Source organism: Thermothelomyces thermophilus, chromosome 2 (assembly GCF_000226095.1).
Source record: "Thermothelomyces thermophilus ATCC 42464 chromosome 2, complete sequence".
Lineage (NCBI taxonomy): Eukaryota > Fungi > Ascomycota > Sordariomycetes > Sordariales > Chaetomiaceae > Thermothelomyces > Thermothelomyces thermophilus.
Genome location: NC_016473.1, coordinates 2,100,588 through 2,120,778, shown reverse-complemented (window position 1 = coordinate 2,120,778; position 20,191 = coordinate 2,100,588). Strand labels below are relative to the sequence as shown.

The window sequence follows — 20,191 nt, the reverse complement described above, 5'->3', positions numbered from 1 at the left end:
GGAGCTACATTTTTTTGTCGGGCAGACAGAGAGAGAGAGAGAGAGAGGGGGATTGCATCGCGGGGGCCGAGATCGCCAGCTAGCTCGGCATTAACAGTAGTAATGAGACGCAAATGTTGAGTGGACATTGCCATGCCGGATTGGCTAAATGATGAGAGCTTGTGCAGTTTTCATGCCCGGTCTTTGGAAACTTTCTATTCTCGTTTAGTCATATTTCTTGCCTCCAAGACAGTGAAGCAACCGAGGTGACTGGGCTGCCCAGAGAGTTCTCAAAATGTTAGGATCGTGCTCAGGAAACATTTGTGTTTTGTGATCAACTCGTAAGTGAATCTGACTGCATGCATCTGCATGTCCTTTTACCAATCCCCACTGCGATTGTCATTCATTGCCAGCGCTTTCTTTTGTGCGCATGCCTGTGTTGGTTGGATGTTTGGATAGAATAACGGCTAGGCTCCAAAGGAATCTGTCATGCGGAAACTGCACCCCGCCGCAGTCCCCAGTCATTCTCCGTTTGTTGCTTGGCACGCTGAACCAACGGGCGATTATGTAACAAAGATCAAACCCAGGCACCGATAAGACTCATACTATCCGTATAACAAGACCGATTGGGTTAATATCTCGGCCCGGACTAGTTACTGCTCAACCTGATTGATTCCGGGCTTGAAGGGCCTACACTAAGCACACCTAGCCGAGGCTTTCTCCCGACTTGAACCTCCATCTTTCTCTCTTCTCAAGAACTAATTTAAACACCCGTTCCCCGCTCCATTCAATCGTTTAGTTTCGACTTAATAATTACTACAAGTAGTCAGGACAAGCTTATCATCCAGCAACCCTATCTCAAGAGAACGATTTCACTGCCATCCATATCCACACGCAAGATGACCGTCGAGGGCAGCGCAAAGAGCGATGATGGCACTCACTGTGCCTTCTTCTATGGTGAGCGAAACATCCGCTCCGGTGCCTTAAATCCGAATCCACAGGCGGGGACACACCTGCTAACCCCTTCCGTTTCCCGTCGCCAATTACTCCCTTTAGGTACACTGGTAAGAGCGATGATGATCCCCTATCCTTATGCCAACTGGAGAAAGGGGGTTACTGACCAAGCATACGTTGCGGCACAGATGCTGCCCGAGGTCTTCTATTCGGTCTGCTACGGCAGCAAGAACGTGCCCGAGGCCATCGCCAAGCAGCACACGTTCCAGCCGGCCATCCTGCATGGCTACTGCCGCCGCCGGGTCCGGTACGCCGACTACCCGGGCATCGTCGAGGACAAGGACCACGACGTGTTCGGCACCTTTGCCACCGGGCTCACCGGCGCCAACATGGCCAAGCTCGACTACTTTGAGGGCAGCCAGTACGTCCGCAAGACTGTCACCGTCAGGCTGCTCGACAAGGTCGGCAACCTCAAGGGCGAGGGCAACGTCGAGGGCGCCGAGAGGGAGGCTCAGGTATACGTCTTCCAGGACAAGCAGGATCTCGAGGAGAAGGAGTGGTGAGTGACGACGTACCCTTTCCCAACCGGGAGGAGCCCCTAACAGTCACGGTTGGCGGTCTTACTCGGCTTTTATGTTTGATTGTTCCCACAGGGGAGCGAGGCATCTAGCGATTTAAAAGGCAAGCAGACTGACACCGCTCTTACCTGTCTAGGGATCTGGAGGAGTTCCGTCGCGAGAAGTTGAGGTTCTGGACCCGTGCTGGCTATGTCTTTGAGGGTAATTAAGCGCTGCCTCCTGATAGGGGTTACGATGCTTCTTGGCGATGTCGACAACAGCTGACGTGTCCCTAGACTGCGACCCAAACGACACGGCCAAGGTTGAGGGAACTTCATGACGCACCCTCTGAGCGTTTCTTGACTGTACACTTGTGTCACCAAAGGCATTGCTTCAATGTACAATGCCATCATGCAGCAGTATCTCATAGATTTCTTTCTTTTTTTTTTTCCCCCACCAGCAGATGAGCGGATAGAAGTGAATCATCTTAAGCGTTGTATCTTGGTCACAATCTCCGGGTAGAGAAATACAAACAACGAAAGCCAGCTAGGCGGACTGATGATAGTTCATCATGTCAAGCCTTTTGCCCCCCGTACACATCGTAAGGAGAGCAAGTTTCAACATTCTCACCGATTTCAGTTCTCACTTTGCACAACATAATATTATACACTTGCGAAGTCTAGAGTCTAATTATAGGCACCGTACCCATCTATGTACAGTACATACACGCCATCGTCTCGAGCCAACCTGGCGAGCCGAACGAGCTCAGGGTAGCGTGTATCCCACCCTGCTCGTCCCCTTGGACCGGCTGATCTTCTTGACCATGGTCCTGCCACAGAGCTTGGTGCTCTGGACGTGGGTGCCGCCGCAGGGGTACGTCTCGGCGCCGACGATGCGGACGACGCGGAACTTTTCGTCGTCGGCCAAGCCCATGGCGGCCCGGTCGGGGATCTGCCTCCCCATGCCGTTGGCCCGGAAGTCGTCCTCGTCCCACCACTCGATCTCGACCGCCATGTCCTTGTCGATGTACTCGTCCACCTTGCTCTGGATCGCGTCCTTCCACCGGGCCTCGATCAGGCCCTGGAACTCGCAGGCGGCCGAGTCCGGAAAGTGCGACGCCTTGGTCTCGTCGAACCCCTCCACCTCCTTCTCGAGCAGGTGCCGCACCGCGGCGCCCAGCACGTGGCCGGCGGTGTGGTAGCGCGAGTACAGCAGCCGCTTCTCCACGTCGATCCGCTGCGTCACCCGGTCGCCCGGCCGGAACAAGCCGGCCGAGGGGTTGGCGAAGCGCCCGCAGTGCAGCACCTCGCCCTGGGCGACGGCGCTCATGCGCACCATGTGCACGTCAAACCGGGCCCCGCCCTCGCCCTCGCCCTCGGCCGTCATGGCGCCCACGTCCGAGGGCTGGCCCCCTCCCTGCGGGTGGAAGATGGTCGAGTCGGTGACGACGACGTGGTCGTCGTCCCTGGCCCCCTTGAAGAGGCTCCGGTTGCTCTCCTCGAGCGACGCGACCGTCCGGACGGCGGTGACGACGACCTGCAGCGTCGATAGATGGCCGTTTCGCTGAAATGCCAGGTACGTGCGCTTCATCGCGGATATAATCGCCCCCCCTTTTTTTCCTGTCCCTTCTCCACTCTGACGAAGGGCAACTATGGCGTTTAGAGTCGTGCAGGAAGTTGTGAGTAATTAATACGTCGTTTGTTGAGAGAAGGCGCAAAGGGTAATTGGGAGGGCAAATATTTGGAGAGAGTGCATGTAGCGATTATTCTAAGGAGTCGGGAGTTTAAAAAGAAAGTATTTAGTACTTGTATAGAATCGAAGCATATTACCCTCCTTTTTTTTTTTCTACTAGTGTTTTGGCTAATTAAGAAAAGGTTGCAAAGATTAATAAGCAATTACCCTTCGGAGCCTTTTAAGAAAAGTCAATTCTTCTATTATAGGAAGGAATAAGTTACAAGAGCAATTTGGCGCGAGGCAAATAATCGAACTACACCCGGAACACTGGCAAACCATATTCAACGAAGAGGAAAGAACGGCCTTCTTGCAACCTGCAACACCGGTCATTATCTGATTTCTTTTCTTTCTCTCTCTCTTGTTTTTCACATTTCCTCGACCTCGTCACAAACCAAGCACCGACCTTGCCCACTCCTCCACAGTCTGCCCATTTCGACCAATCAGAAACTCGAGCTGCGTCGAGCTGCCCAGCAGACCACGGTGGTTGTAGTACATACAACAAGGTGCGCTGCATCCCGTCGCGGACCTCCGGGTCCGCCTTGTCCTCGCTGCCAAACAGGAGCCGCATGTAGAAGGCCACGGCTTCCTCGAACCCCTTGTACCCGACCTCGACCCTCCTTGTTACAGTATTTGACTGCCAGTGGGTCAGATCTGGCTGACCCACCAACAGGGATGACAAGCCAGGATGTTGACATGTATTTAGACAGCATCTCCAAGTGCCAGAGGCACTTGGAACAATCAACGCTTTTATCACCTACTTCTGCAGACCGTACCAGTTGGTCCAGGAGTGCCGCCCACGGCGCGAATACCGCTGTGGTGTCGTACCATTGCAGCCTTTCTGAGCTGTACTGATCTGCAGCCACCGAGCTGTAGCATAATTAATTACATTTTGCGAGAGGGTTCACGTCATCTGCGTGGTCGAAATGCGCCATTTGTGGTCAAGCGAACTCGATCTGGGATGCAGAGGATGGACGGGAGAAAAATGTGATGGCTGAGAAGAATCGAACAGACTCAAAATAATGAAGTCTACGCTGATGGGCAGACGCACATAGTCTAGTCATTGTCCTCAAGCGTTTTCAGAACAGAGGGTTGGATTCTGGGTTACCTGGGTGTTTTTGCGATGGTTGTGCATCACCTAGGTAGGTAGAGGTAAGTTTTGGCGCAGGAGTCTCTTTGTCACACAGAAATCTTCTTTCGCTCATACCCTTAATTATGTTACCGCGTACACATTCTCATGCGGAGGTGCATTTACCTGGGTTACATGGGAACATTCAAGGGATGGGACAATTCAACATCTCCAAAGCCGAGGTCTGGAAGGCACCACCAGTTCGCCACAACTGACGGGTCTATTGCCTCTGGCACATTCTTGAGTTACATCTGCCCTCAATCTTCAGGTTGCTTGAGGAACGCATGTATCATAGTCCATACAGTACACGCCTGCATTATACACTGGCTTGGCCTTTTGACGCGGCAGATCGACGGCGCCCCAACGGCCCAACCGAACTCAAGGCCCAATCCACGGCCCCATTGTTAGCCGGTCGCCAAGATTACCTGATTGAGTTAACGAGGTCGATCTCCCGGTCCCCACAGGCACTTGCCGTTGACGGCCGTTCCTGAGGGTGGCCCCTGCCGCGCCGCTGTGGCATGCGGATTCGGTCTTCTGTCGGGGCCCACGGCCACACTTGTAACTTGGCCTGATCCATCATCTTACATCACCTTAATCTTCTGTCGCTGTCAAGCAATCGCCTGAACTCGGAAGACTTGCTAAAATTTAAGCGCTGCCGTGACAAATCTGGCCCCGTTTTTTCGTCGCTGTCAAAGCCGATAACTCTCGTATTGGCCGCTGTGTCGCGGTTGAAGCAGATGTGAAATGGCCGGTTGTCCTGCCAAAAGAAAAATTCGAGGCCAGTTGGCTAGGAGTTCCTGAACCCCTTAGCAACGAGTTTGCTGTCAGAAAACTCACCAAGCATGAGCTGATGTGGCCCACAGTACCTTGGTCGTTGAACCGGGTGGTTTGTGGCGCTCCAGACATCTCCAGGTCGGCCTCCTGGGGGGGGGAGGGGGTCCAAACCTTTCCCATGCTGCTTCGAGTTCCATCAGAACCGCAGCCGCGACAAGTGCGACCTTGTCTGACGGAGCGCTGCAGAAGACTTTTGACTTTGGCCAAACTCCCACCGTTGCACTATGCGGCGCGCCCTGTTTTGGACTTCGTCCGATAGGGCCACTGATGTCTGAAGATGTGTTTCCTGAATGGCTTCACGCCGGCTTATGTCGCCTCCAATCGGCCCAGCGCCGGGCCTCGCTCCCGGCTTTTGGAGACCAGCCAGTTCGTCCCTCGGAAGATTTAAGAAAGGCCTTGAATCCTGTCCTCGAGGTCATTTGCGGATTGCCCATTCCTCACGCTCTCTCGTCATCCATTCACACCATTCCTTTCCTCCAAGATTTCTTTCTTCGGCATTGCCTGGTGCAACACCCATTTTATAAAGTCTTTTTTGATTGCGGACCTCGTTGATCGAGCCAGCACCACACTCCTTTCCGGTATCTCTAATCTGAATCCAGCTCCAGGTCTCCCTCCACACACTGTGCCAACATGTTTTCTCTCAAGTTCTTTATCTTGGCCGGTGGGCTTGCTGTCCTCACCGAGGCTCACATAAGACTAGTGTCGCCCGCCCCTTTTACCAACCCTGACCAGGGCCCCAGCCCACTCCTAGAGGCTGGCAGCGACTATCCCTGCCACAACGGCAATGGGGGCGGTTATCAGGGAACGCCAACCCAGATGGCAAAGGGTTCTAAGCAGCAGCTAGCCTTCCAGGGGTCTGCCGTTCATGGGGGTGGCTCCTGCCAAGTGTCCATCACCTACGACGAAAACCCGACCGCTCAGAGCTCCTTCAAGGTCATTCACTCGATTCAAGGTGGCTGCCCCGCCAGGGCCGAGACGATCCCGGATTGCAGCGCACAAAATATCAACGCCTGCAATATAAAGCCCGATAATGCCCAGATGGACACCCCGGATAAGTATGAGTTCACGATCCCGGAGGATCTCCCCAGTGGCAAGGCCACCCTCGCCTGGACATGGATCAACACTATCGGCAACCGCGAGTTTTATATGGCATGCGCCCCGGTTGAGATCACCGGCGACGGCGGTAGCGAGTCGGCTCTGGCTGCGCTGCCCGACATGGTCATTGCCAACATCCCGTCCATCGGAGGAACCTGCGCGACCGAGGAGGGGAAGTACTACGAATATCCCAACCCCGGTAAGTCGGTCGAAACCATCCCGGGCTGGACCGATTTGGTTCCCCTGCAAGGCGAATGCGGTGCTGCCTCCGGTGTCTCGGGCTCCGGCGGAAACGCCAGCAGTGCTACCCCTGCCGCAGGGGCCGCCCCGACTCCTGCTGTCCGCGGCCGCCGTCCCACCTGGAACGCCTAAGACCTCACAGGCTGCGGGCAGGCTAGATGGCTGGGGGATCCCTTTCTTTTGCGCTGTACGGATTACCTAGGTACTGTACTTTAGGAAGTACACAGAACCAGAAACGCCCGTCCGCGCCACTCGTTCAGCTTGGCTGGGTAGTCCATTGAGCTCGAGGGACAGAACACACTCGTTTGGGTAGAAAACTGGTCATTCGTGGTGGACATATGCTTTGATGGGGACATGGGGACTTTCTTTCTTAAGGTGTCTAGACGCTCTTTTTGGCTGTCAGATTCTTTCCAAGAGTTTGGGTAGAGACGGGAATGGGTGGTCGTTGAGCATGGCTATTTCCTCAAGAATACCAGTGTCACTCTCCTTCTAAAAACAGTCACGCACCCACCTGTTGATGGTTCTCACTTGCTGCTATGCAATTGCTCTGTGAGCACCCCTTTGTGGATGCCGCGTGAGTCGAAAACTCCCAGGCCTCGGGAACCTAACGTAGGTTTTGGCTTGCACGCACTGGAAGAAAGTTCAACGCGGGGCCCTGACTGATAAGATGAGAAGACGTTGCCAACAGGTGGGGAGGTGCTTGCTCTGCTACGCACACGGCGGTGTTTAGATGGAAAAGCATGGACCCACTTCAGACCTTCCAACGAATAGGATTTCACCCTGCGGCGTGCTAGCGTCGGAATATAAATGTTGCATGCCTAGCGCATTTTGATTTCGCGGCAGCATCCCCCAGCTTTCATGTTCCTGGGATTTTTCTCGGGCAAGCGCGCAGCGCGAAGCGCAGCCTTATCTTGGAGCTCCTCGAGAATAAATGTCGTGGGCACCACTCACCACCCCCTCCCGCCCACCTTGAAATAAACCATCAATGCGGTTCTCCCCATCTCATCGGCGGCGGAGAGAATAAAAAAAATTCCGGTCTTTTCTGACGAGAACTACCTCGGACTATCAAGCCTCGTCGCCTATTGCCGATATTCAAGCAAGTGCCGTTGAGTGTAGGGACAGAGAAGCAAAAGTAGTTCGCATCGGAGTCGACTACCACCTGGATGCACTGCGTCGCAGCATTCCCAGCCGCCCGCCATCGACGAACTTTGAATCTGCTGCAACCGGGTACGAGTACTTGCACTTCCTCCGTACGGGCAGGGGTGGTTTAAGCTGTCGCCATACCGCCCGCGAGGGTGGATGTCGCAACCATGGCGAGCAGTCTCATAGAGGATGTGGTGAGGAAGCTTAGTGCCCCGGAGACCGGTAGGTTTCCCCAGTCCGCCCCCGTCTGCGTCCCCGGCTCCGCCAGCCGGAAACGCGCTCTCTGAGACTAATCATGATGCAATTTCTGCAGAGCCTCGGGTCAAGGTCGAGGCAGCATCGGCGCTGCGCGACAGCCTCGACCACTACACCACCGGCCCGGGTTACCCGATCTTCCTCAAGCGGGTAATGCCCACATTCATCAGCATCCTCCGCCAGCCATGCGTGCTCCAGACATCCACGCCCGACCAGGCCAATGCACAGAAACTGCGAAACTGCGTTCTCGAGATCTTCCACCGGTTACCCACGGCGCCGTCCCCGCCCGAACCTTTCGAACCGTACGCGGAGGAGGTGGTGGATCTGTTGATGCAGCTGGTGCGCAATGACAACGAGGACAATGCTGTGCTGTCCGTCAAGGTCATCTCGGACATCATGCGGCACCAACATAAGATCATGGGCAACAAGGTACAGGCCTTCCTATCCCTGATCCAGGAGCTGTTTGAGCAGCTCGACAAGGTCGTCCGCGAACAACTGGACAACACCGCCGCGCCCACCGCGCCGGGGCCGCCTTCGACGCCTGGCAGCACCCAGACCACCTTCATGCCGCACCAGCAGTCTCCGAGGGCGGCCTCGCCCGTTGCGACGGGAGCCCCCGATTTCAGCGCCGACGCCAGCCAGCAGTCGAACCGCACCCTACTGAAGGGTATGCAGTCATTCAAGGTGCTGGCAGAGTGTCCCATCATTGTCGTCTCCATATTCCAGGTCTACCGCTCGAGCGTCGCGCAGAACGTCAAGGCCTTCGTGCCCCTGATCAAGCAGGCTCTCCTCTGCCAGGCGCGGGCCCAGGACCAGGCGCACAAGGACGCCGCTGCCCGCGGCACCATTCATACCGGCGTCAGCCCCAATATCAAGAACCGGGCTGCGTTTGGGGAGTTCATCACCGCCCAAGTCAAGACTATGAGCTTCTTGGCGTACCTGCTCCGGCAATACTCTGGCCAGCTCACGGACTTCCTGCCCTCCCTCCCGGAGATCATCGTCCGCCTCTTGAAAGACTGTCCCCGGGAAAAGTCGGGAGCCCGCAAGGAGTTGCTGGTGGCCATTCGGCACATCATCAACTTCAATTTCCGGAAGATCTTCATTCCCAAGATTGACGACCTGTTGGACGAGCGGACGCTCATCGGCGACGGCTTGACGGTGCACGAGACCATGCGGCCGCTTGCGTACAGCATGCTGGCCGACCTTATCCACCACGTTCGCGACCATCTCTCGCCCGAGCAGATCCGCAAGACGGTCGAGGTCTACACGCGAAACCTCCAGGACAACTTTCCGGGAACAAGCTTCCAGACCATGAGCGCGAAGCTCCTCCTCAACATGGCCGAGTTCATCGCCCGGATGCCCAACAAAGTTGATGCGCGGCACTACCTCATCATGATCCTCAACGCGATCGCGGACAAGTTTGCCGCCATGAACAGGCAATATCCGAACGCCGTCAAGCTCTCCAAGCAATACGCTCAGCAGGCGGCCGAGGGCGCTCCCGAGACGTACCTTCCTGACAAGGAGCACCCGCCGGAGTGGGACGAGATCGACATCTTCAACGCGATGCCGATCAAGGCGTCCCGCGACCGCGCCGGCGACCCCGTTGTCGACAACAAGTTCCTCTTCCGGAACCTGATGACCGGCCTGAAGAACACCTTCTACCAGCTAAAGAGCTGCAATCAGGAGGGTGTTGTGGACCTGACCCACGCGCCCGCCCACTGGAAGGATGTCGCCTACGGCTTCACGGCGGAGGAGGTCAAGGTCATCATCAAGCTGTTTCGCGAAGGTGCCTACGTGTTCCGGTACTACGAGATCGAGAAGCCGGCCGCCGAGTCGCCGTATAGCTCGCCGGTCGAATACATGGCCAATTTCTACATGATCTCGAGCAGCAAAGAAGAAAAGGAGCTCCTCGAGACGTTTGCCACCGTCTTCCACTGCATCGACCCTGCCACGTTTCACGAGGTGTTCCAGCAGGAGATCCCACGACTTTACGACATGATTCATGAGCATACCGCCCTCCTTCACATACCCCAGTTTTTCCTTGCTAGTGAGGCTACCAGCCCCAGCTTCTGCGGCATGCTGCTGCGCTTCTTGATGGAGCGCATCGAGGACGTCGGCTCGGCCGACATCAAGAAGTCCTCCATCCTGCTCCGACTCTTCAAATTGGCGTTCATGGCGGTCACCCTCTTTGCTTCTCAGAACGAGCAGGTGCTGCTCCCCCACGTCGTCGACATTGTGACCAAGTCCATCGAGCTGTCGACCAAGGCAGAGGAGCCGATGAATTACTTCCTGCTGCTGAGGTCGCTGTTCCGGAGCATTGGCGGCGGCAAGTTCGAGCACCTCTACAAGCAGATACTGCCGCTTCTCGAGATGCTCCTCGACGTCCTCAACAACCTCCTGTTGGCGGCTCGCAAGCCCGCCGAGCGCGACCTCTACGTGGAGCTCTGCCTCACGGTACCGGCCCGTCTGAGCAACCTCCTGCCCCATCTCAGCTTCCTCATGCGCCCGCTAGTCGTAGCGCTACGCGCGGGCACAGACCTTGTCGGCCAGGGGCTGCGTACTCTCGAATTGTGCGTTGATAATCTCACCGCCGACTATCTGGATCCGATCATGGCGCCTGTCATCGACGAGCTCATGACGGCCCTCTTTGACCACCTCAAGCCCCACCCGTACAGCCACTTCCACGCTCACACCACGCTCCGGATTCTCGGGAAGCTGGGTGGTCGCAATCGGAAGTTCATGACGGACGCCCTGCCCGTCACCTTCCAGCAATACGTCGATGATCGGTCCAGCTTCGATGTCCGGCTCATCGGGTCGAAGCGAGACAGGGCCTTTCCGGCACATCTCGGAATCGAGCTGGCCATCCAGAAGTTGATGGAGGTGCCGAAGCCAGTCAAGGGGCAACTGCCATCGCCCGCGAAGCAATACGACCCGTATTACAAGAGACAGGCCCTGAATCTGATCATCGCCCAGGTCAAACTTCGGGTCGGCTACGAGAACCTTCCGGACGATCTTCCGCGTCTTGTTCGCCTTCAGGCGCAGGACCTGATTAACCGCAACAAGGATGTAGACATCTCCGTCTTTGAGACTTCGGAGCGCGAGCGGTCAATGGCCAAGAAGCACGACGAGGAGAATCTGCTAAAGCGCCTGCTCAAGGCTCTCCTGTATGCCCAGTCCATCCCCGACTTCAAGGCCGAGGTGGATGCGCTGCTGCTGAACCTCGCTCGCCACTTCACCATCATCGAGGTGGGGCGGGCTTTGGTCGAAATGAAGAAGGCCTACAGCCCCTTCGATACGAAGCTGGGCGAAGGCCCTCTATTCGTCGACAACAGGGTCCTCTCCGACGCCATATTGGAGTCTCTGGCTTCCGAGAATCCCGACATCCGCGACGCGGCTGAACGTCTCATTAAGGAGATGTACAACTCGGCCGTCATCATATTCGGATCGCCCTCACACGTCGCCCGTCTGTCCTTCTTCAACAGCCTGGCTGCTACGTTCTGCCACGGCTGCTATGAAGAGGAGTGGTTTACCAAGACGGGCGGGACATTGGGGATCAAGGCTCTGCTGACCGAAGTTGAGCTTGGCGATCTATGGGTAGCGGCGAAGCAGATCGAGTTCGTCCGTGCCCTTATGTACGTCATCAAGGACATGCCCCAGGATCTGCCCGAAAAGACACGGCGATCGGCACAGGTCACGCTCGAGATACTCCTCACTCGACTCACCAAAAACGTTAAGAAGGCTGACTGCATCTTCGCTCCACCCGCGGCGGGGACCCAGCCGCCACAGCCTTCTCCGAAACCTTCCCGGATTGCCCAGATCGTCATGATGCTCAACGGGGAGCTCTCGCACATGAACCGGCACGTCCGAGACACGGCGAGGAGGTCTCTGGAGCTGATTGCGAAGGCCGCCGGGGCCGAGGTCTGGGAGCTCCTCGAGCCCCATCGCAAGCATCTGCTGCAGCCTATCTACGCAAAGCCTCTGCGGGCTTTGCCCTTCGCCATCCAGATCGGCTTCATCGACGCCGTCACCTACTACATGTCGTTGAAGCGCGGCTTTGTCGCCTTTGACGAGAACCTGAATCGTCTTCTGATGGAGTCGTTGGCTTTGGCAGACGCCAGCGACGAGTCTCTGGCTGGGAAGATGCTCGAGTTCAGGACACATAACTTCATTGTCAATCTTCGCGTGGCCTGTATCAAGATTCTCAGCAGCGCGATGAGCTTTGACGAATTCGGGAGCGGTCCCAACAATCCCACGAGGCTCAAGGTCGTCTCGGTCTTCTTCAAATGTCTGTATTCCGACTCTCAGTCGACAATCGAAGCGGCCAACGACGCACTGAGGACGGTCCTGCAGATGACTAGCAAATTGCCTAAGGATCTCCTTCAGTCGGGTCTCCGGCCCGTCCTTGCCAGTCTGCAGGATGCTAAACGCTTGACGGTTCACAGCCTGGACAACCTCGGCCGACTGCTGCGGCTGTTGACGACCTACTTCAAGGTGGAGATTGGGGCGCGCCTCCTCGAGCACGTCAAGCTCATTGCCGAGCCCAACTTCCTCCAACAGGTCTCCTTCACCTTTTTCGAGCAGCACAACTCCTTAAAGGTTATCGCCGCCGTCTTCAACATCTTCCATCTGCTTCCTGACGCCGCCAAGCAGTTCAAGGAGCGGGTCATCGACAACGTCCTCGACCTGGAGGAGAAGCTGCGCAGGACGCACCACAGCCCGTTCCGCCTGCCCCTGTACAAGTACCTCAACAAGTACCCGTCAGACGTCTGGGCCTTCACCCTGGGCAAGCTTGAGGAGTTGAGGTACGGCCGGTTCCTGTCCCAGGTGCTCCGGCATCCTGACAGCCAAGTGCTCCGAGACTATGGCGCCGCAAACGTCGAGTTCATCATCAGGACGTGCAATAATATCGTCACCCAGGGCAAGGAGACCAAATTCATCGCGATCGTCAACACCATCAACATGTTGGATGCCCTGTGCCAGTTTCCCGGCACCCTGTCGTGGTTGGACAACAAGGAGCACATTGATTGGCTGAAGCAGGTCGGAAAGGAGCTGGAACGGAACTTGAAAGCCAACAGCCTGCCGCCGGTTCTCCGGCTTCCGGCCCATCAGGCCTCGGAGCAGCTCATGACCATCTTGACCAAGGCTTTGGGGCGAAATCCCGGCGATCTGGACTCGCTCTTTGCTCTCATCGAGGGCATTACGGCCGATGATTTCCGCGAGACGCCGGCCGTGCTGTCGCACATATACAAACACATCATCTGCAGCGACTCGATCGACTTCTGGAAGACCACCGTGCTTCGCTGTCTTGATATTTACGCCGGCAAGAGCGCATCGCAGCGAACCAAATGGTATCTGCTCCACAACATTGTCAATCCGATTGTAGCAATGGATGTGATGCGGCACTGGAACCGCGGCGAACCTGGCAGGGGCCCACGCTTCCTCGACAAGGCCATTATTGACTCGATCAACACCAAGATCTGGAAGGTCAACTTGCCTGACCCCCAGGAAGACCTGTTGCAACCGCGGATCGACCACACCCGCATGGAGGTGCTTCAGCTTTCCGCCATGATCGTCAAATATCACCACACCGTCTTGCACGATGCCCGAAAGGATTTCATCAAGTTTGGCTGGACCTACATTCGGCTCGACGACGTCATCAACAAGCACGCGGCGTACGTGGTGATAGGCTATTTCATCGCCCACCACGAGACGCCGGCCAAGATTGTCACCCAGATCTATTTCTCCCTGCTGAAGACGAACCAGAACGAGGGCCGCGCGCTCGTCACCCAGGCCTTGGAACTGATGGCACCGGTTATGCCTAAGAGGTGCAACACGGCACTGACTGACCGCAACCCCGTCTGGGCGGTCGCACCGCGGCGTATTCTCGCCGAGGAGAGCCAGAACGTGCAGCAGATGACGTGCATCTTCCACTTCCTCGTCCGGCACCCGGATCTGTTCTACCACACTAGGGACAAGTTCGCCATGCTGATCATTCAATGCCTCCGCAAAGTGGCATCGCCGCCCAATCCGTCCAACGAGAGCCGGAAGCTCGCGCTCAACATGATGTGGCTGATCTGGCAGTGGGAAGAGCGACGTGTGGAGGGAAAGATGAGCGAGCCACTCCGCGCTGCATCCGAGTCACCCAACACCAAGAAGCGCAAGCTAGAGGATCAGCAGGCATCGTCTCCTTCGGCGGTGCGACAGCCGGAGAAGGCAGAGTTCCAGATCCCCGCGGTGGGCCGCCAAAAGATGATCAAGTACTTGGTGGAGTTCATCGCGCAGCTGAACGAGCGGTATCCGCTCCCATCCGCTAAGCCGCGCGATCCTGCCTTACCAGTGCTGCCTTCGCAGGCGCCGGACTTGTGCAAGAAGGCCATGACTCTCTTGTATAACCTCCTTCAACCGCAATACTGGGGAGACCTGGACGTCGATCTGTTCCCCAATGTCACCGACGTGGTATTGGCCAGCGAGAAGTCTGCAAGCCTTCTCGCCGCCGATCCTTCGGACACGGACAAGGTTGATGATAAATTCATCACTAACATCATCAACACGTTGCAGGTTGTCCGCATCATCCTCAACTTCAAGTCTAATGAGTGGATCCTCAAGAACATGCCCCAGATACAGAAGATCTTGGAGAAGTGCCTGAGGTCCGAGAATCCCGAGATCCAGGACTGCCTACACGTGGCGGATAGGGAGTACGACGGCGACCGGGACATCAAGCCGATCGTGAAACGCATCCTGGACGCCGTTCCGGAAGACGTCCCGATGGAGGATGCGGATGCCGACGGTGAATCAGAAACGCAAACCTCGGAGATCATCACTTTCTTCTCCAGCATCGCCACGGAGAGCATGGCCGCATCGAATTACGTGTCCGGCATCAACCTTTTGTGGTCCCTTGGATCTCGCAAGCCGTCCGCCATTGACCAGCACATACCCTCCATCATGAAGTCGCTGCAGTCAAAGCTCGCCCGCGATCACGTCTCTCACTACGCGGCATTGGCGCATCAGGCCAGTGGTATGCGGGCGCAGCAAGATCCGAACGCGCCGACCGAGATGAACCCCTACGACCTCGAGATCCAGACGAACCTAATCCTCAAGGCGATCGAGGTCACTGCCATGCGCATGGACATCCTCGGGGACAACAGGCGTCCCTTCCTGAGCGTCCTGGCAACCATCGTCGAGAAGTCACTGCATGTGCGTCTATGTGAGAGGATATTGGAGATGGTGGAGGGCTGGGTCTTCCGCTCCGAAGGAACGTGGCCCACGCTGAAGGAGAAGACGGCGGTTCTGCACAAGATGATCTCTTTTGAGCACCGCCAGGATCCGCACATGCTAATGAAGTTCCTCCGACTCGTCCTTCGGATCTACGAAGACCCCAAGATCACGCGGACGGAGTTGACGGTTCGCATGGAGCACGCGTTCCTCATTGGTACCCGGGCTCTCGATGTCGAGATGCGCAACAAGTTCATGACCATCTTCGACAAATGCCTCTCCAAGACCGCAAGCGCGCGATTGGCCTATGTCATCCTGGGGCAGAACTGGGACACCCTGGCAGACTCTTACTGGCTAGCGCAGGCGTCCCAGCTCCTCTTGGGTGGCGTGGACATGAGCCCGGTCATCCAGCTTCACCATGAGGATTTCCGGACGCTGCAGCTTTCCCAGCTGTTCGGTCCCTACACCAAGGACAACCGCGAACCGACGCTGATCAGCGACGACAAGTACGAATCCTTTATGGCGAACCACCGGCGCTTCATGGCCGAGCTTGGCGACGTCAGGGTCCGAGATATCCTCGAACCTATCACTCAGCTGCAGCACATCGATCCCAACTTTGCGAACGAGCTTTGGGTGACGCTGTTCCCGATGTTCTGGTCTGCAACAGCGAAGGAGGATAGGCCGGACCTCGAACGCGGCCTGGTGGCGCTGCTCACGAAGGACTACCACTCGCGTCAGATGGACAAGCGGCCAAATGTAGTGCAATCACTGCTGACGGGAGCCGTGAGAACCTGGCCGCACTGCAAGATCCCCCCGCACGTCCTCAAGTTCGAAGCCAAGACGTATGACGCGTGGTACACGGCGCTCTACCAACTCGAGAACTCGGCCATCAAGCCGGAAATCGACTCTGCGACCGTGCGAGAGAGCAACCTGGACGCGCTGGTCGATCTCTACGCGTCTCTTGGCGAGGACGATTTGTTCTACGGGACGTGGCGTCGCCGCTGCCAGTTTGTGGAAACGAATGCGGCGCTGTCGTACGAGCAACACGGCATGTGGGAAAAGGCCCAGCGGATGTATGAGACGGCTCAGATCAAAGCCAGGACGGGCGTGATTCCCTTCTCTGAGTCGGAGTACATGCTCTGGGAGGACCACTGGGTGCTCTGCGCCCAGAAGCTCCAGCAGTGGGAGATCCTCCAGGACTTTGCCAAGCACGAGAACTTCCAAGATCTGCTCCTGGAGTGCGCGTGGCGGAACCCGGAGTACTGGCAGAACCAGGAGAACCGCGACCAGCTGGATACGCTCATCAAGGGCGTCATGGACGCGCCGACCCCGAGACGATCGTTCTTCCAGGCGTTCATGTCCCTGCTGAAGCTACACAACAAGCAGGAAAGCATGCAGGACTTCAACCGTGTCGTGGACGAGGCCATCCAGCTGTCCATCAGGAAGTGGCACCAGCTGCCGAAGCGTCTCACAGCAGCTCATATCCCGGTTCTTCAGAACTTTCAGCAGCTCGTCGAGCTTCATGATGCCAGCGTCATCTCTCAGAGTCTGAACAGCACCAACGCCAACAATCTCGACGTCAAGTCTGGCGAGCTGAAGCTGCTGCTCGGGTCGTGGAGGGATAGACTTCCCAACATGTGGGACGATATCGTCGCATGGCAAGATCTGGTTACCTGGCGGCAGCACATTTTCGGGCTCATCAACGCGACTTACCTGCAACTTGTGCCCGCGCAGCCGCAGAATCCGGGCGGGGTCTCATTCGCGTACCGGGGATATCACGAGACAGCATGGATCATCAACCGCTTTGCACACGTCGCCAGGAAGCACGCGCTGCCGGATGTCTGCATTAGCCAGCTGAGCCGCATCTACACGCTTCCTAACATTGAGATTCAGGAGGCGTTCCTGAAGCTGAGGGAGCAGGCCAAGTGCCACTACCAAAACCCCGATGAGCTAACGAGCGGGCTGGACGTTATCAACAACACAAACCTCAACTACTTCAGCGCGCCACAAAAGGCCGAGTTCTACACTTTGAAGGGCATGTTCTTGGAGAAGCTCAACCAGAAGAATGAAGCCGACAGCGCCTTCGGTACCGCCCTCTATTTCGACATCACGGCGGCTAAGGCATGGGCGGAGTGGGGCTACTTCAACGACAGAAAGTTCAAGGAGAACCCGACAGACTTGGCAGCGGCCAAGCAGGCCCTCACGAGCTATCTGCAGGCCGCGTCGAGCTACAAGAATCACAAGTCGCGAAAGCTGATTGCGCGCATCCTCTGGTTGCTGAGTCTGGACGATGCGAACGGCACGATCGCGTCAGGGTTCGATGACTTCAAGGGCGAGATCCTCGTCTGGTGGTGGATCACGTTCATCCCGCAACTTCTGGTCGGCCTCGGGCACAAGGAGTCGCCGCGGGTGCAGCACGTCCTCCTCAAGATCGCCAAGACCTACCCGCAAGCGCTGTACTTCCAGCTCAGAACGAACCGGGAGGACATGCTCGCCATCAAGAAGAACCAGGATGCCAAGGAGCGCGCCCGGCGTGCACAGGCACAGGCCGCGGCCAACAGGCCGAATGCTTCTCCTCAGTTGACGAAGAAAGATCCGGCCGCCGCTGGCAACAGCGACTCTCGACCGGCCACGGCCAACGGGGACGCGAGCGGACAAGTCAAGACGGAGGCTAAGCCCGAAGGCGAAGCCGCGAACACACCAAAGGCTCCGCCTCCGGCGACCAACGGGACGGCACAGGGCGAGCAGACGGGTGGTGGCGGTGGCAGTGGTGGACCACAAAAGAGGCCGCCGTGGGAGCTTACCGAAGAGATCATGAGCGTCCTCAAAACGGCCTTCCCCTTGCTCGCGCTGTCGATGGAGACTATGGTGGACCAGATTCAGAAGCACTTCAAGTGCCCGCCGGATGAGGACGCTTATAGGTTGATCGTTGCCCTCCTGAATGACGGGCTCGCCTACGTCAGCCGGATGCCGACGTCGTACGCCCGGGATGTTAAGCTTCCCTCGGCCACGGAGAACAACATCACCCGGTTTGCCGAGACAATCCTGCCAAGCCACATCCGTGGCACGTTCGAAGCGGACTTTGTCAAGGTCAAGCCGACCATGTACGAGTACATCCACAACCTTCGCAAGTGGCGCGACAAGTTCGAGGAGAAGCTCGACAGGCGGGCGTCGCCGGTGCCGCTCGAAAGCTTCGCTCATTATTCGCCGCACCTGAGCGAGTTCCGGTACCAGAAGTTTGACGACGTCGAGGTGCCGGGCCAGTACCTGCAGCACAAGGATAAGAACCAGGATTTCGTCCGCATCGACAGGTTCCTGCCCAACGTGGAGCTCGTGCGCACGATAGGGGCGTCGCACCGGCGGCTGCAGATTCGCGGTCACGACGGCAGCGTGCACACGTTTGCGGTGCAGCACCCTGCAGCGCGGCACTGCCGGCGCGAGGAGCGCATCCTGCAGCTCTTCCGGCAGCTCAACCAGACCCTGGCCAGCAAGAAGGAGAGCCGCCGGAGGGACCTGCAGTTTACGCTGCCGCTGATGGTGCCTCTTGCGCCCCACATCAGGATCGTGCAGGAGGACACGACGTACATCACGCTGCAGGGAGTGTACGAGGACCACTGCCGGCGCCACGGGATCCAAAAGGACGAGCCGATGCTGTACACGATGGAGAAGTTGAGGGGGCTGGCGGACACTAAGGGACCGGTAAGTTCCATTCGTCGACTGTCTTGTTCTGTTCCTGGACAGGGTGGGCTCACCAGGCACGAGTTGCAGAAACCGGCCGAGCACGCGGCAACGGCACGGCTGGAAGTGATGCGGGCGATCCAGGAGAAGTTTGTGGACAACACGGTGGCGCTCGAGTACTTCCAGGGCACGTTCCCCGACTTCTCCGAGTTCTGGCTCTTCCGGCGACGGTTCTCGTACCAGCTGGCGGCGCTGACCTTCATGACGTACGTGCTGCACATCGACAAGCGGTACCCGCACAAGATGCACATCGCGCGGGGATCGGGCAATATCTGGGGCTCGGAGCTCATCTCGTTCATGGCGGCCAACCGGCCGTACTTCCACAACCAGGAGCCGGTGCCGTTCCGGCTCACGCCCAATCTGCAGACGCTCATGGGACCGCTGGCGACCGAGGGTATCTTTGCGTGCTCGGTCATGGCGATCGCGCGGTGCCTGACGGAGCCCGAGTTCCAGCTGGAGCACGCGCTGACGCTGTTTGTGCGGGACGAGATGATGTACTGGTTCACCAGCTCGCACCGCAGCGTGGCGCTCACGGAGAACCAGCTGCGCGAGACGGTGCAGGCGAACAGCGACATGATTGTCAAGAAGGCGGTCTCGCTTGCCCAGGCGCCCGCGGGCAACCTGCCTGCGCACCAGACGGTGATCGACCTGATCGCCAAGGCGGTCAACCCCATGAACTTGGCCATGTGTGACGCGCTGTGGATGCCGTATCTGTGAGTGAGCTCGCGGCGGGCGGAGACGGACGGAGTGTGTGTGTGTGTGGTAATCAAGAGGTCAGTGGTTGGATGAAGTGGGATTATGAGATTGGAGGTGGCATCGGGGACAGCTGCAAGAGGGTGTCTTGCACGGGTGCTGGAGCGGGTGGTGGTGAGCCATATTATGGCGTGGCGTTGGCGGTATTCTGTATCATGTACTCCGTATGCTGTATTGTATTGATTTTCATTGGGCAACGGCCGGGAAGGCTGGATTAGGGAGCGGAAAAAGCGGGTGGGGGGACTTATGTGTTGATGTGTTACACACCAACGGATCCGGGATCGAGCGGTGTTTGCAAGTCATTGCTTTTTATACTCTTGTCAATCCATCTCATGTAATGAGAATCTTTAGTCTGTGCATTAGATTGCCGACGTAGGTGCCATACTCCGTTTCGCTGATTCGATAAGCTAGCTACCATACCTTATGTTACATACATACAGGTAGGTTATGTATGCACGGATTAGTCCGTACACACTTTGGATATAGGGTAGGTCTGCAGGGTAAAAGGTAATTAAACCACAAGCAGTTCGAACGGCCCGAGACCGATCGGCGGACCGAACCGGGGCTACAG

General features: G+C 57.1%; 4 protein-coding genes across 4 annotated transcripts; 3 read left to right on the top strand and 1 right to left on the bottom strand.

Annotated features, from left to right (window-relative positions):
* Positions 1 to 878: 878 nt before the first annotated feature.
* Positions 879 to 1,830, top strand: MYCTH_2125279 (uncharacterized protein; the record flags this gene model as incomplete). The annotated part of the gene is made up of 5 exons (XM_003661512.1): positions 879 to 936; positions 1,036 to 1,043; positions 1,122 to 1,492; positions 1,648 to 1,712; positions 1,787 to 1,830. The coding sequence occupies 5 exons, from the start codon at positions 879 to 881 to the stop codon at positions 1,828 to 1,830; spliced, it is 546 nt and encodes a 181-aa protein (XP_003661560.1).
* Positions 1,831 to 1,958: 128 nt separating this feature from the next.
* Positions 1,959 to 3,310, bottom strand: MYCTH_2301080 (uncharacterized protein). The gene has a single exon (XM_003661511.1). The coding sequence runs from the start codon at positions 3,078 to 3,080 to the stop codon at positions 2,256 to 2,258; it is 825 nt and encodes a 274-aa protein (XP_003661559.1). The 5' UTR covers positions 3,081 to 3,310; the 3' UTR covers positions 1,959 to 2,255.
* Positions 3,311 to 5,592: 2,282 nt separating this feature from the next.
* Positions 5,593 to 6,847, top strand: MYCTH_2301079 (uncharacterized protein). The gene has a single exon (XM_003661510.1). It carries the CDS (start codon positions 5,815 to 5,817, stop codon positions 6,649 to 6,651), a length of 837 nt encoding a protein of 278 aa, XP_003661558.1. The 5' UTR covers positions 5,593 to 5,814; the 3' UTR covers positions 6,652 to 6,847.
* A 982-nt stretch (positions 6,848 to 7,829) lies between these two features.
* On the top strand, positions 7,830 to 19,977 carry MYCTH_79327 (uncharacterized protein; the record flags this gene model as incomplete). Its single annotated transcript, XM_003661509.1, has 4 exons — positions 7,830 to 7,884; positions 7,976 to 12,258; positions 12,409 to 18,828; positions 18,898 to 19,977. 4 exons carry the CDS (start codon positions 7,830 to 7,832, stop codon positions 19,582 to 19,584), a joined length of 11,445 nt encoding a protein of 3,814 aa, XP_003661557.1. The 3' UTR covers positions 19,585 to 19,977.
* Between the last annotated feature and the right edge of the window lie 214 nt (positions 19,978 to 20,191).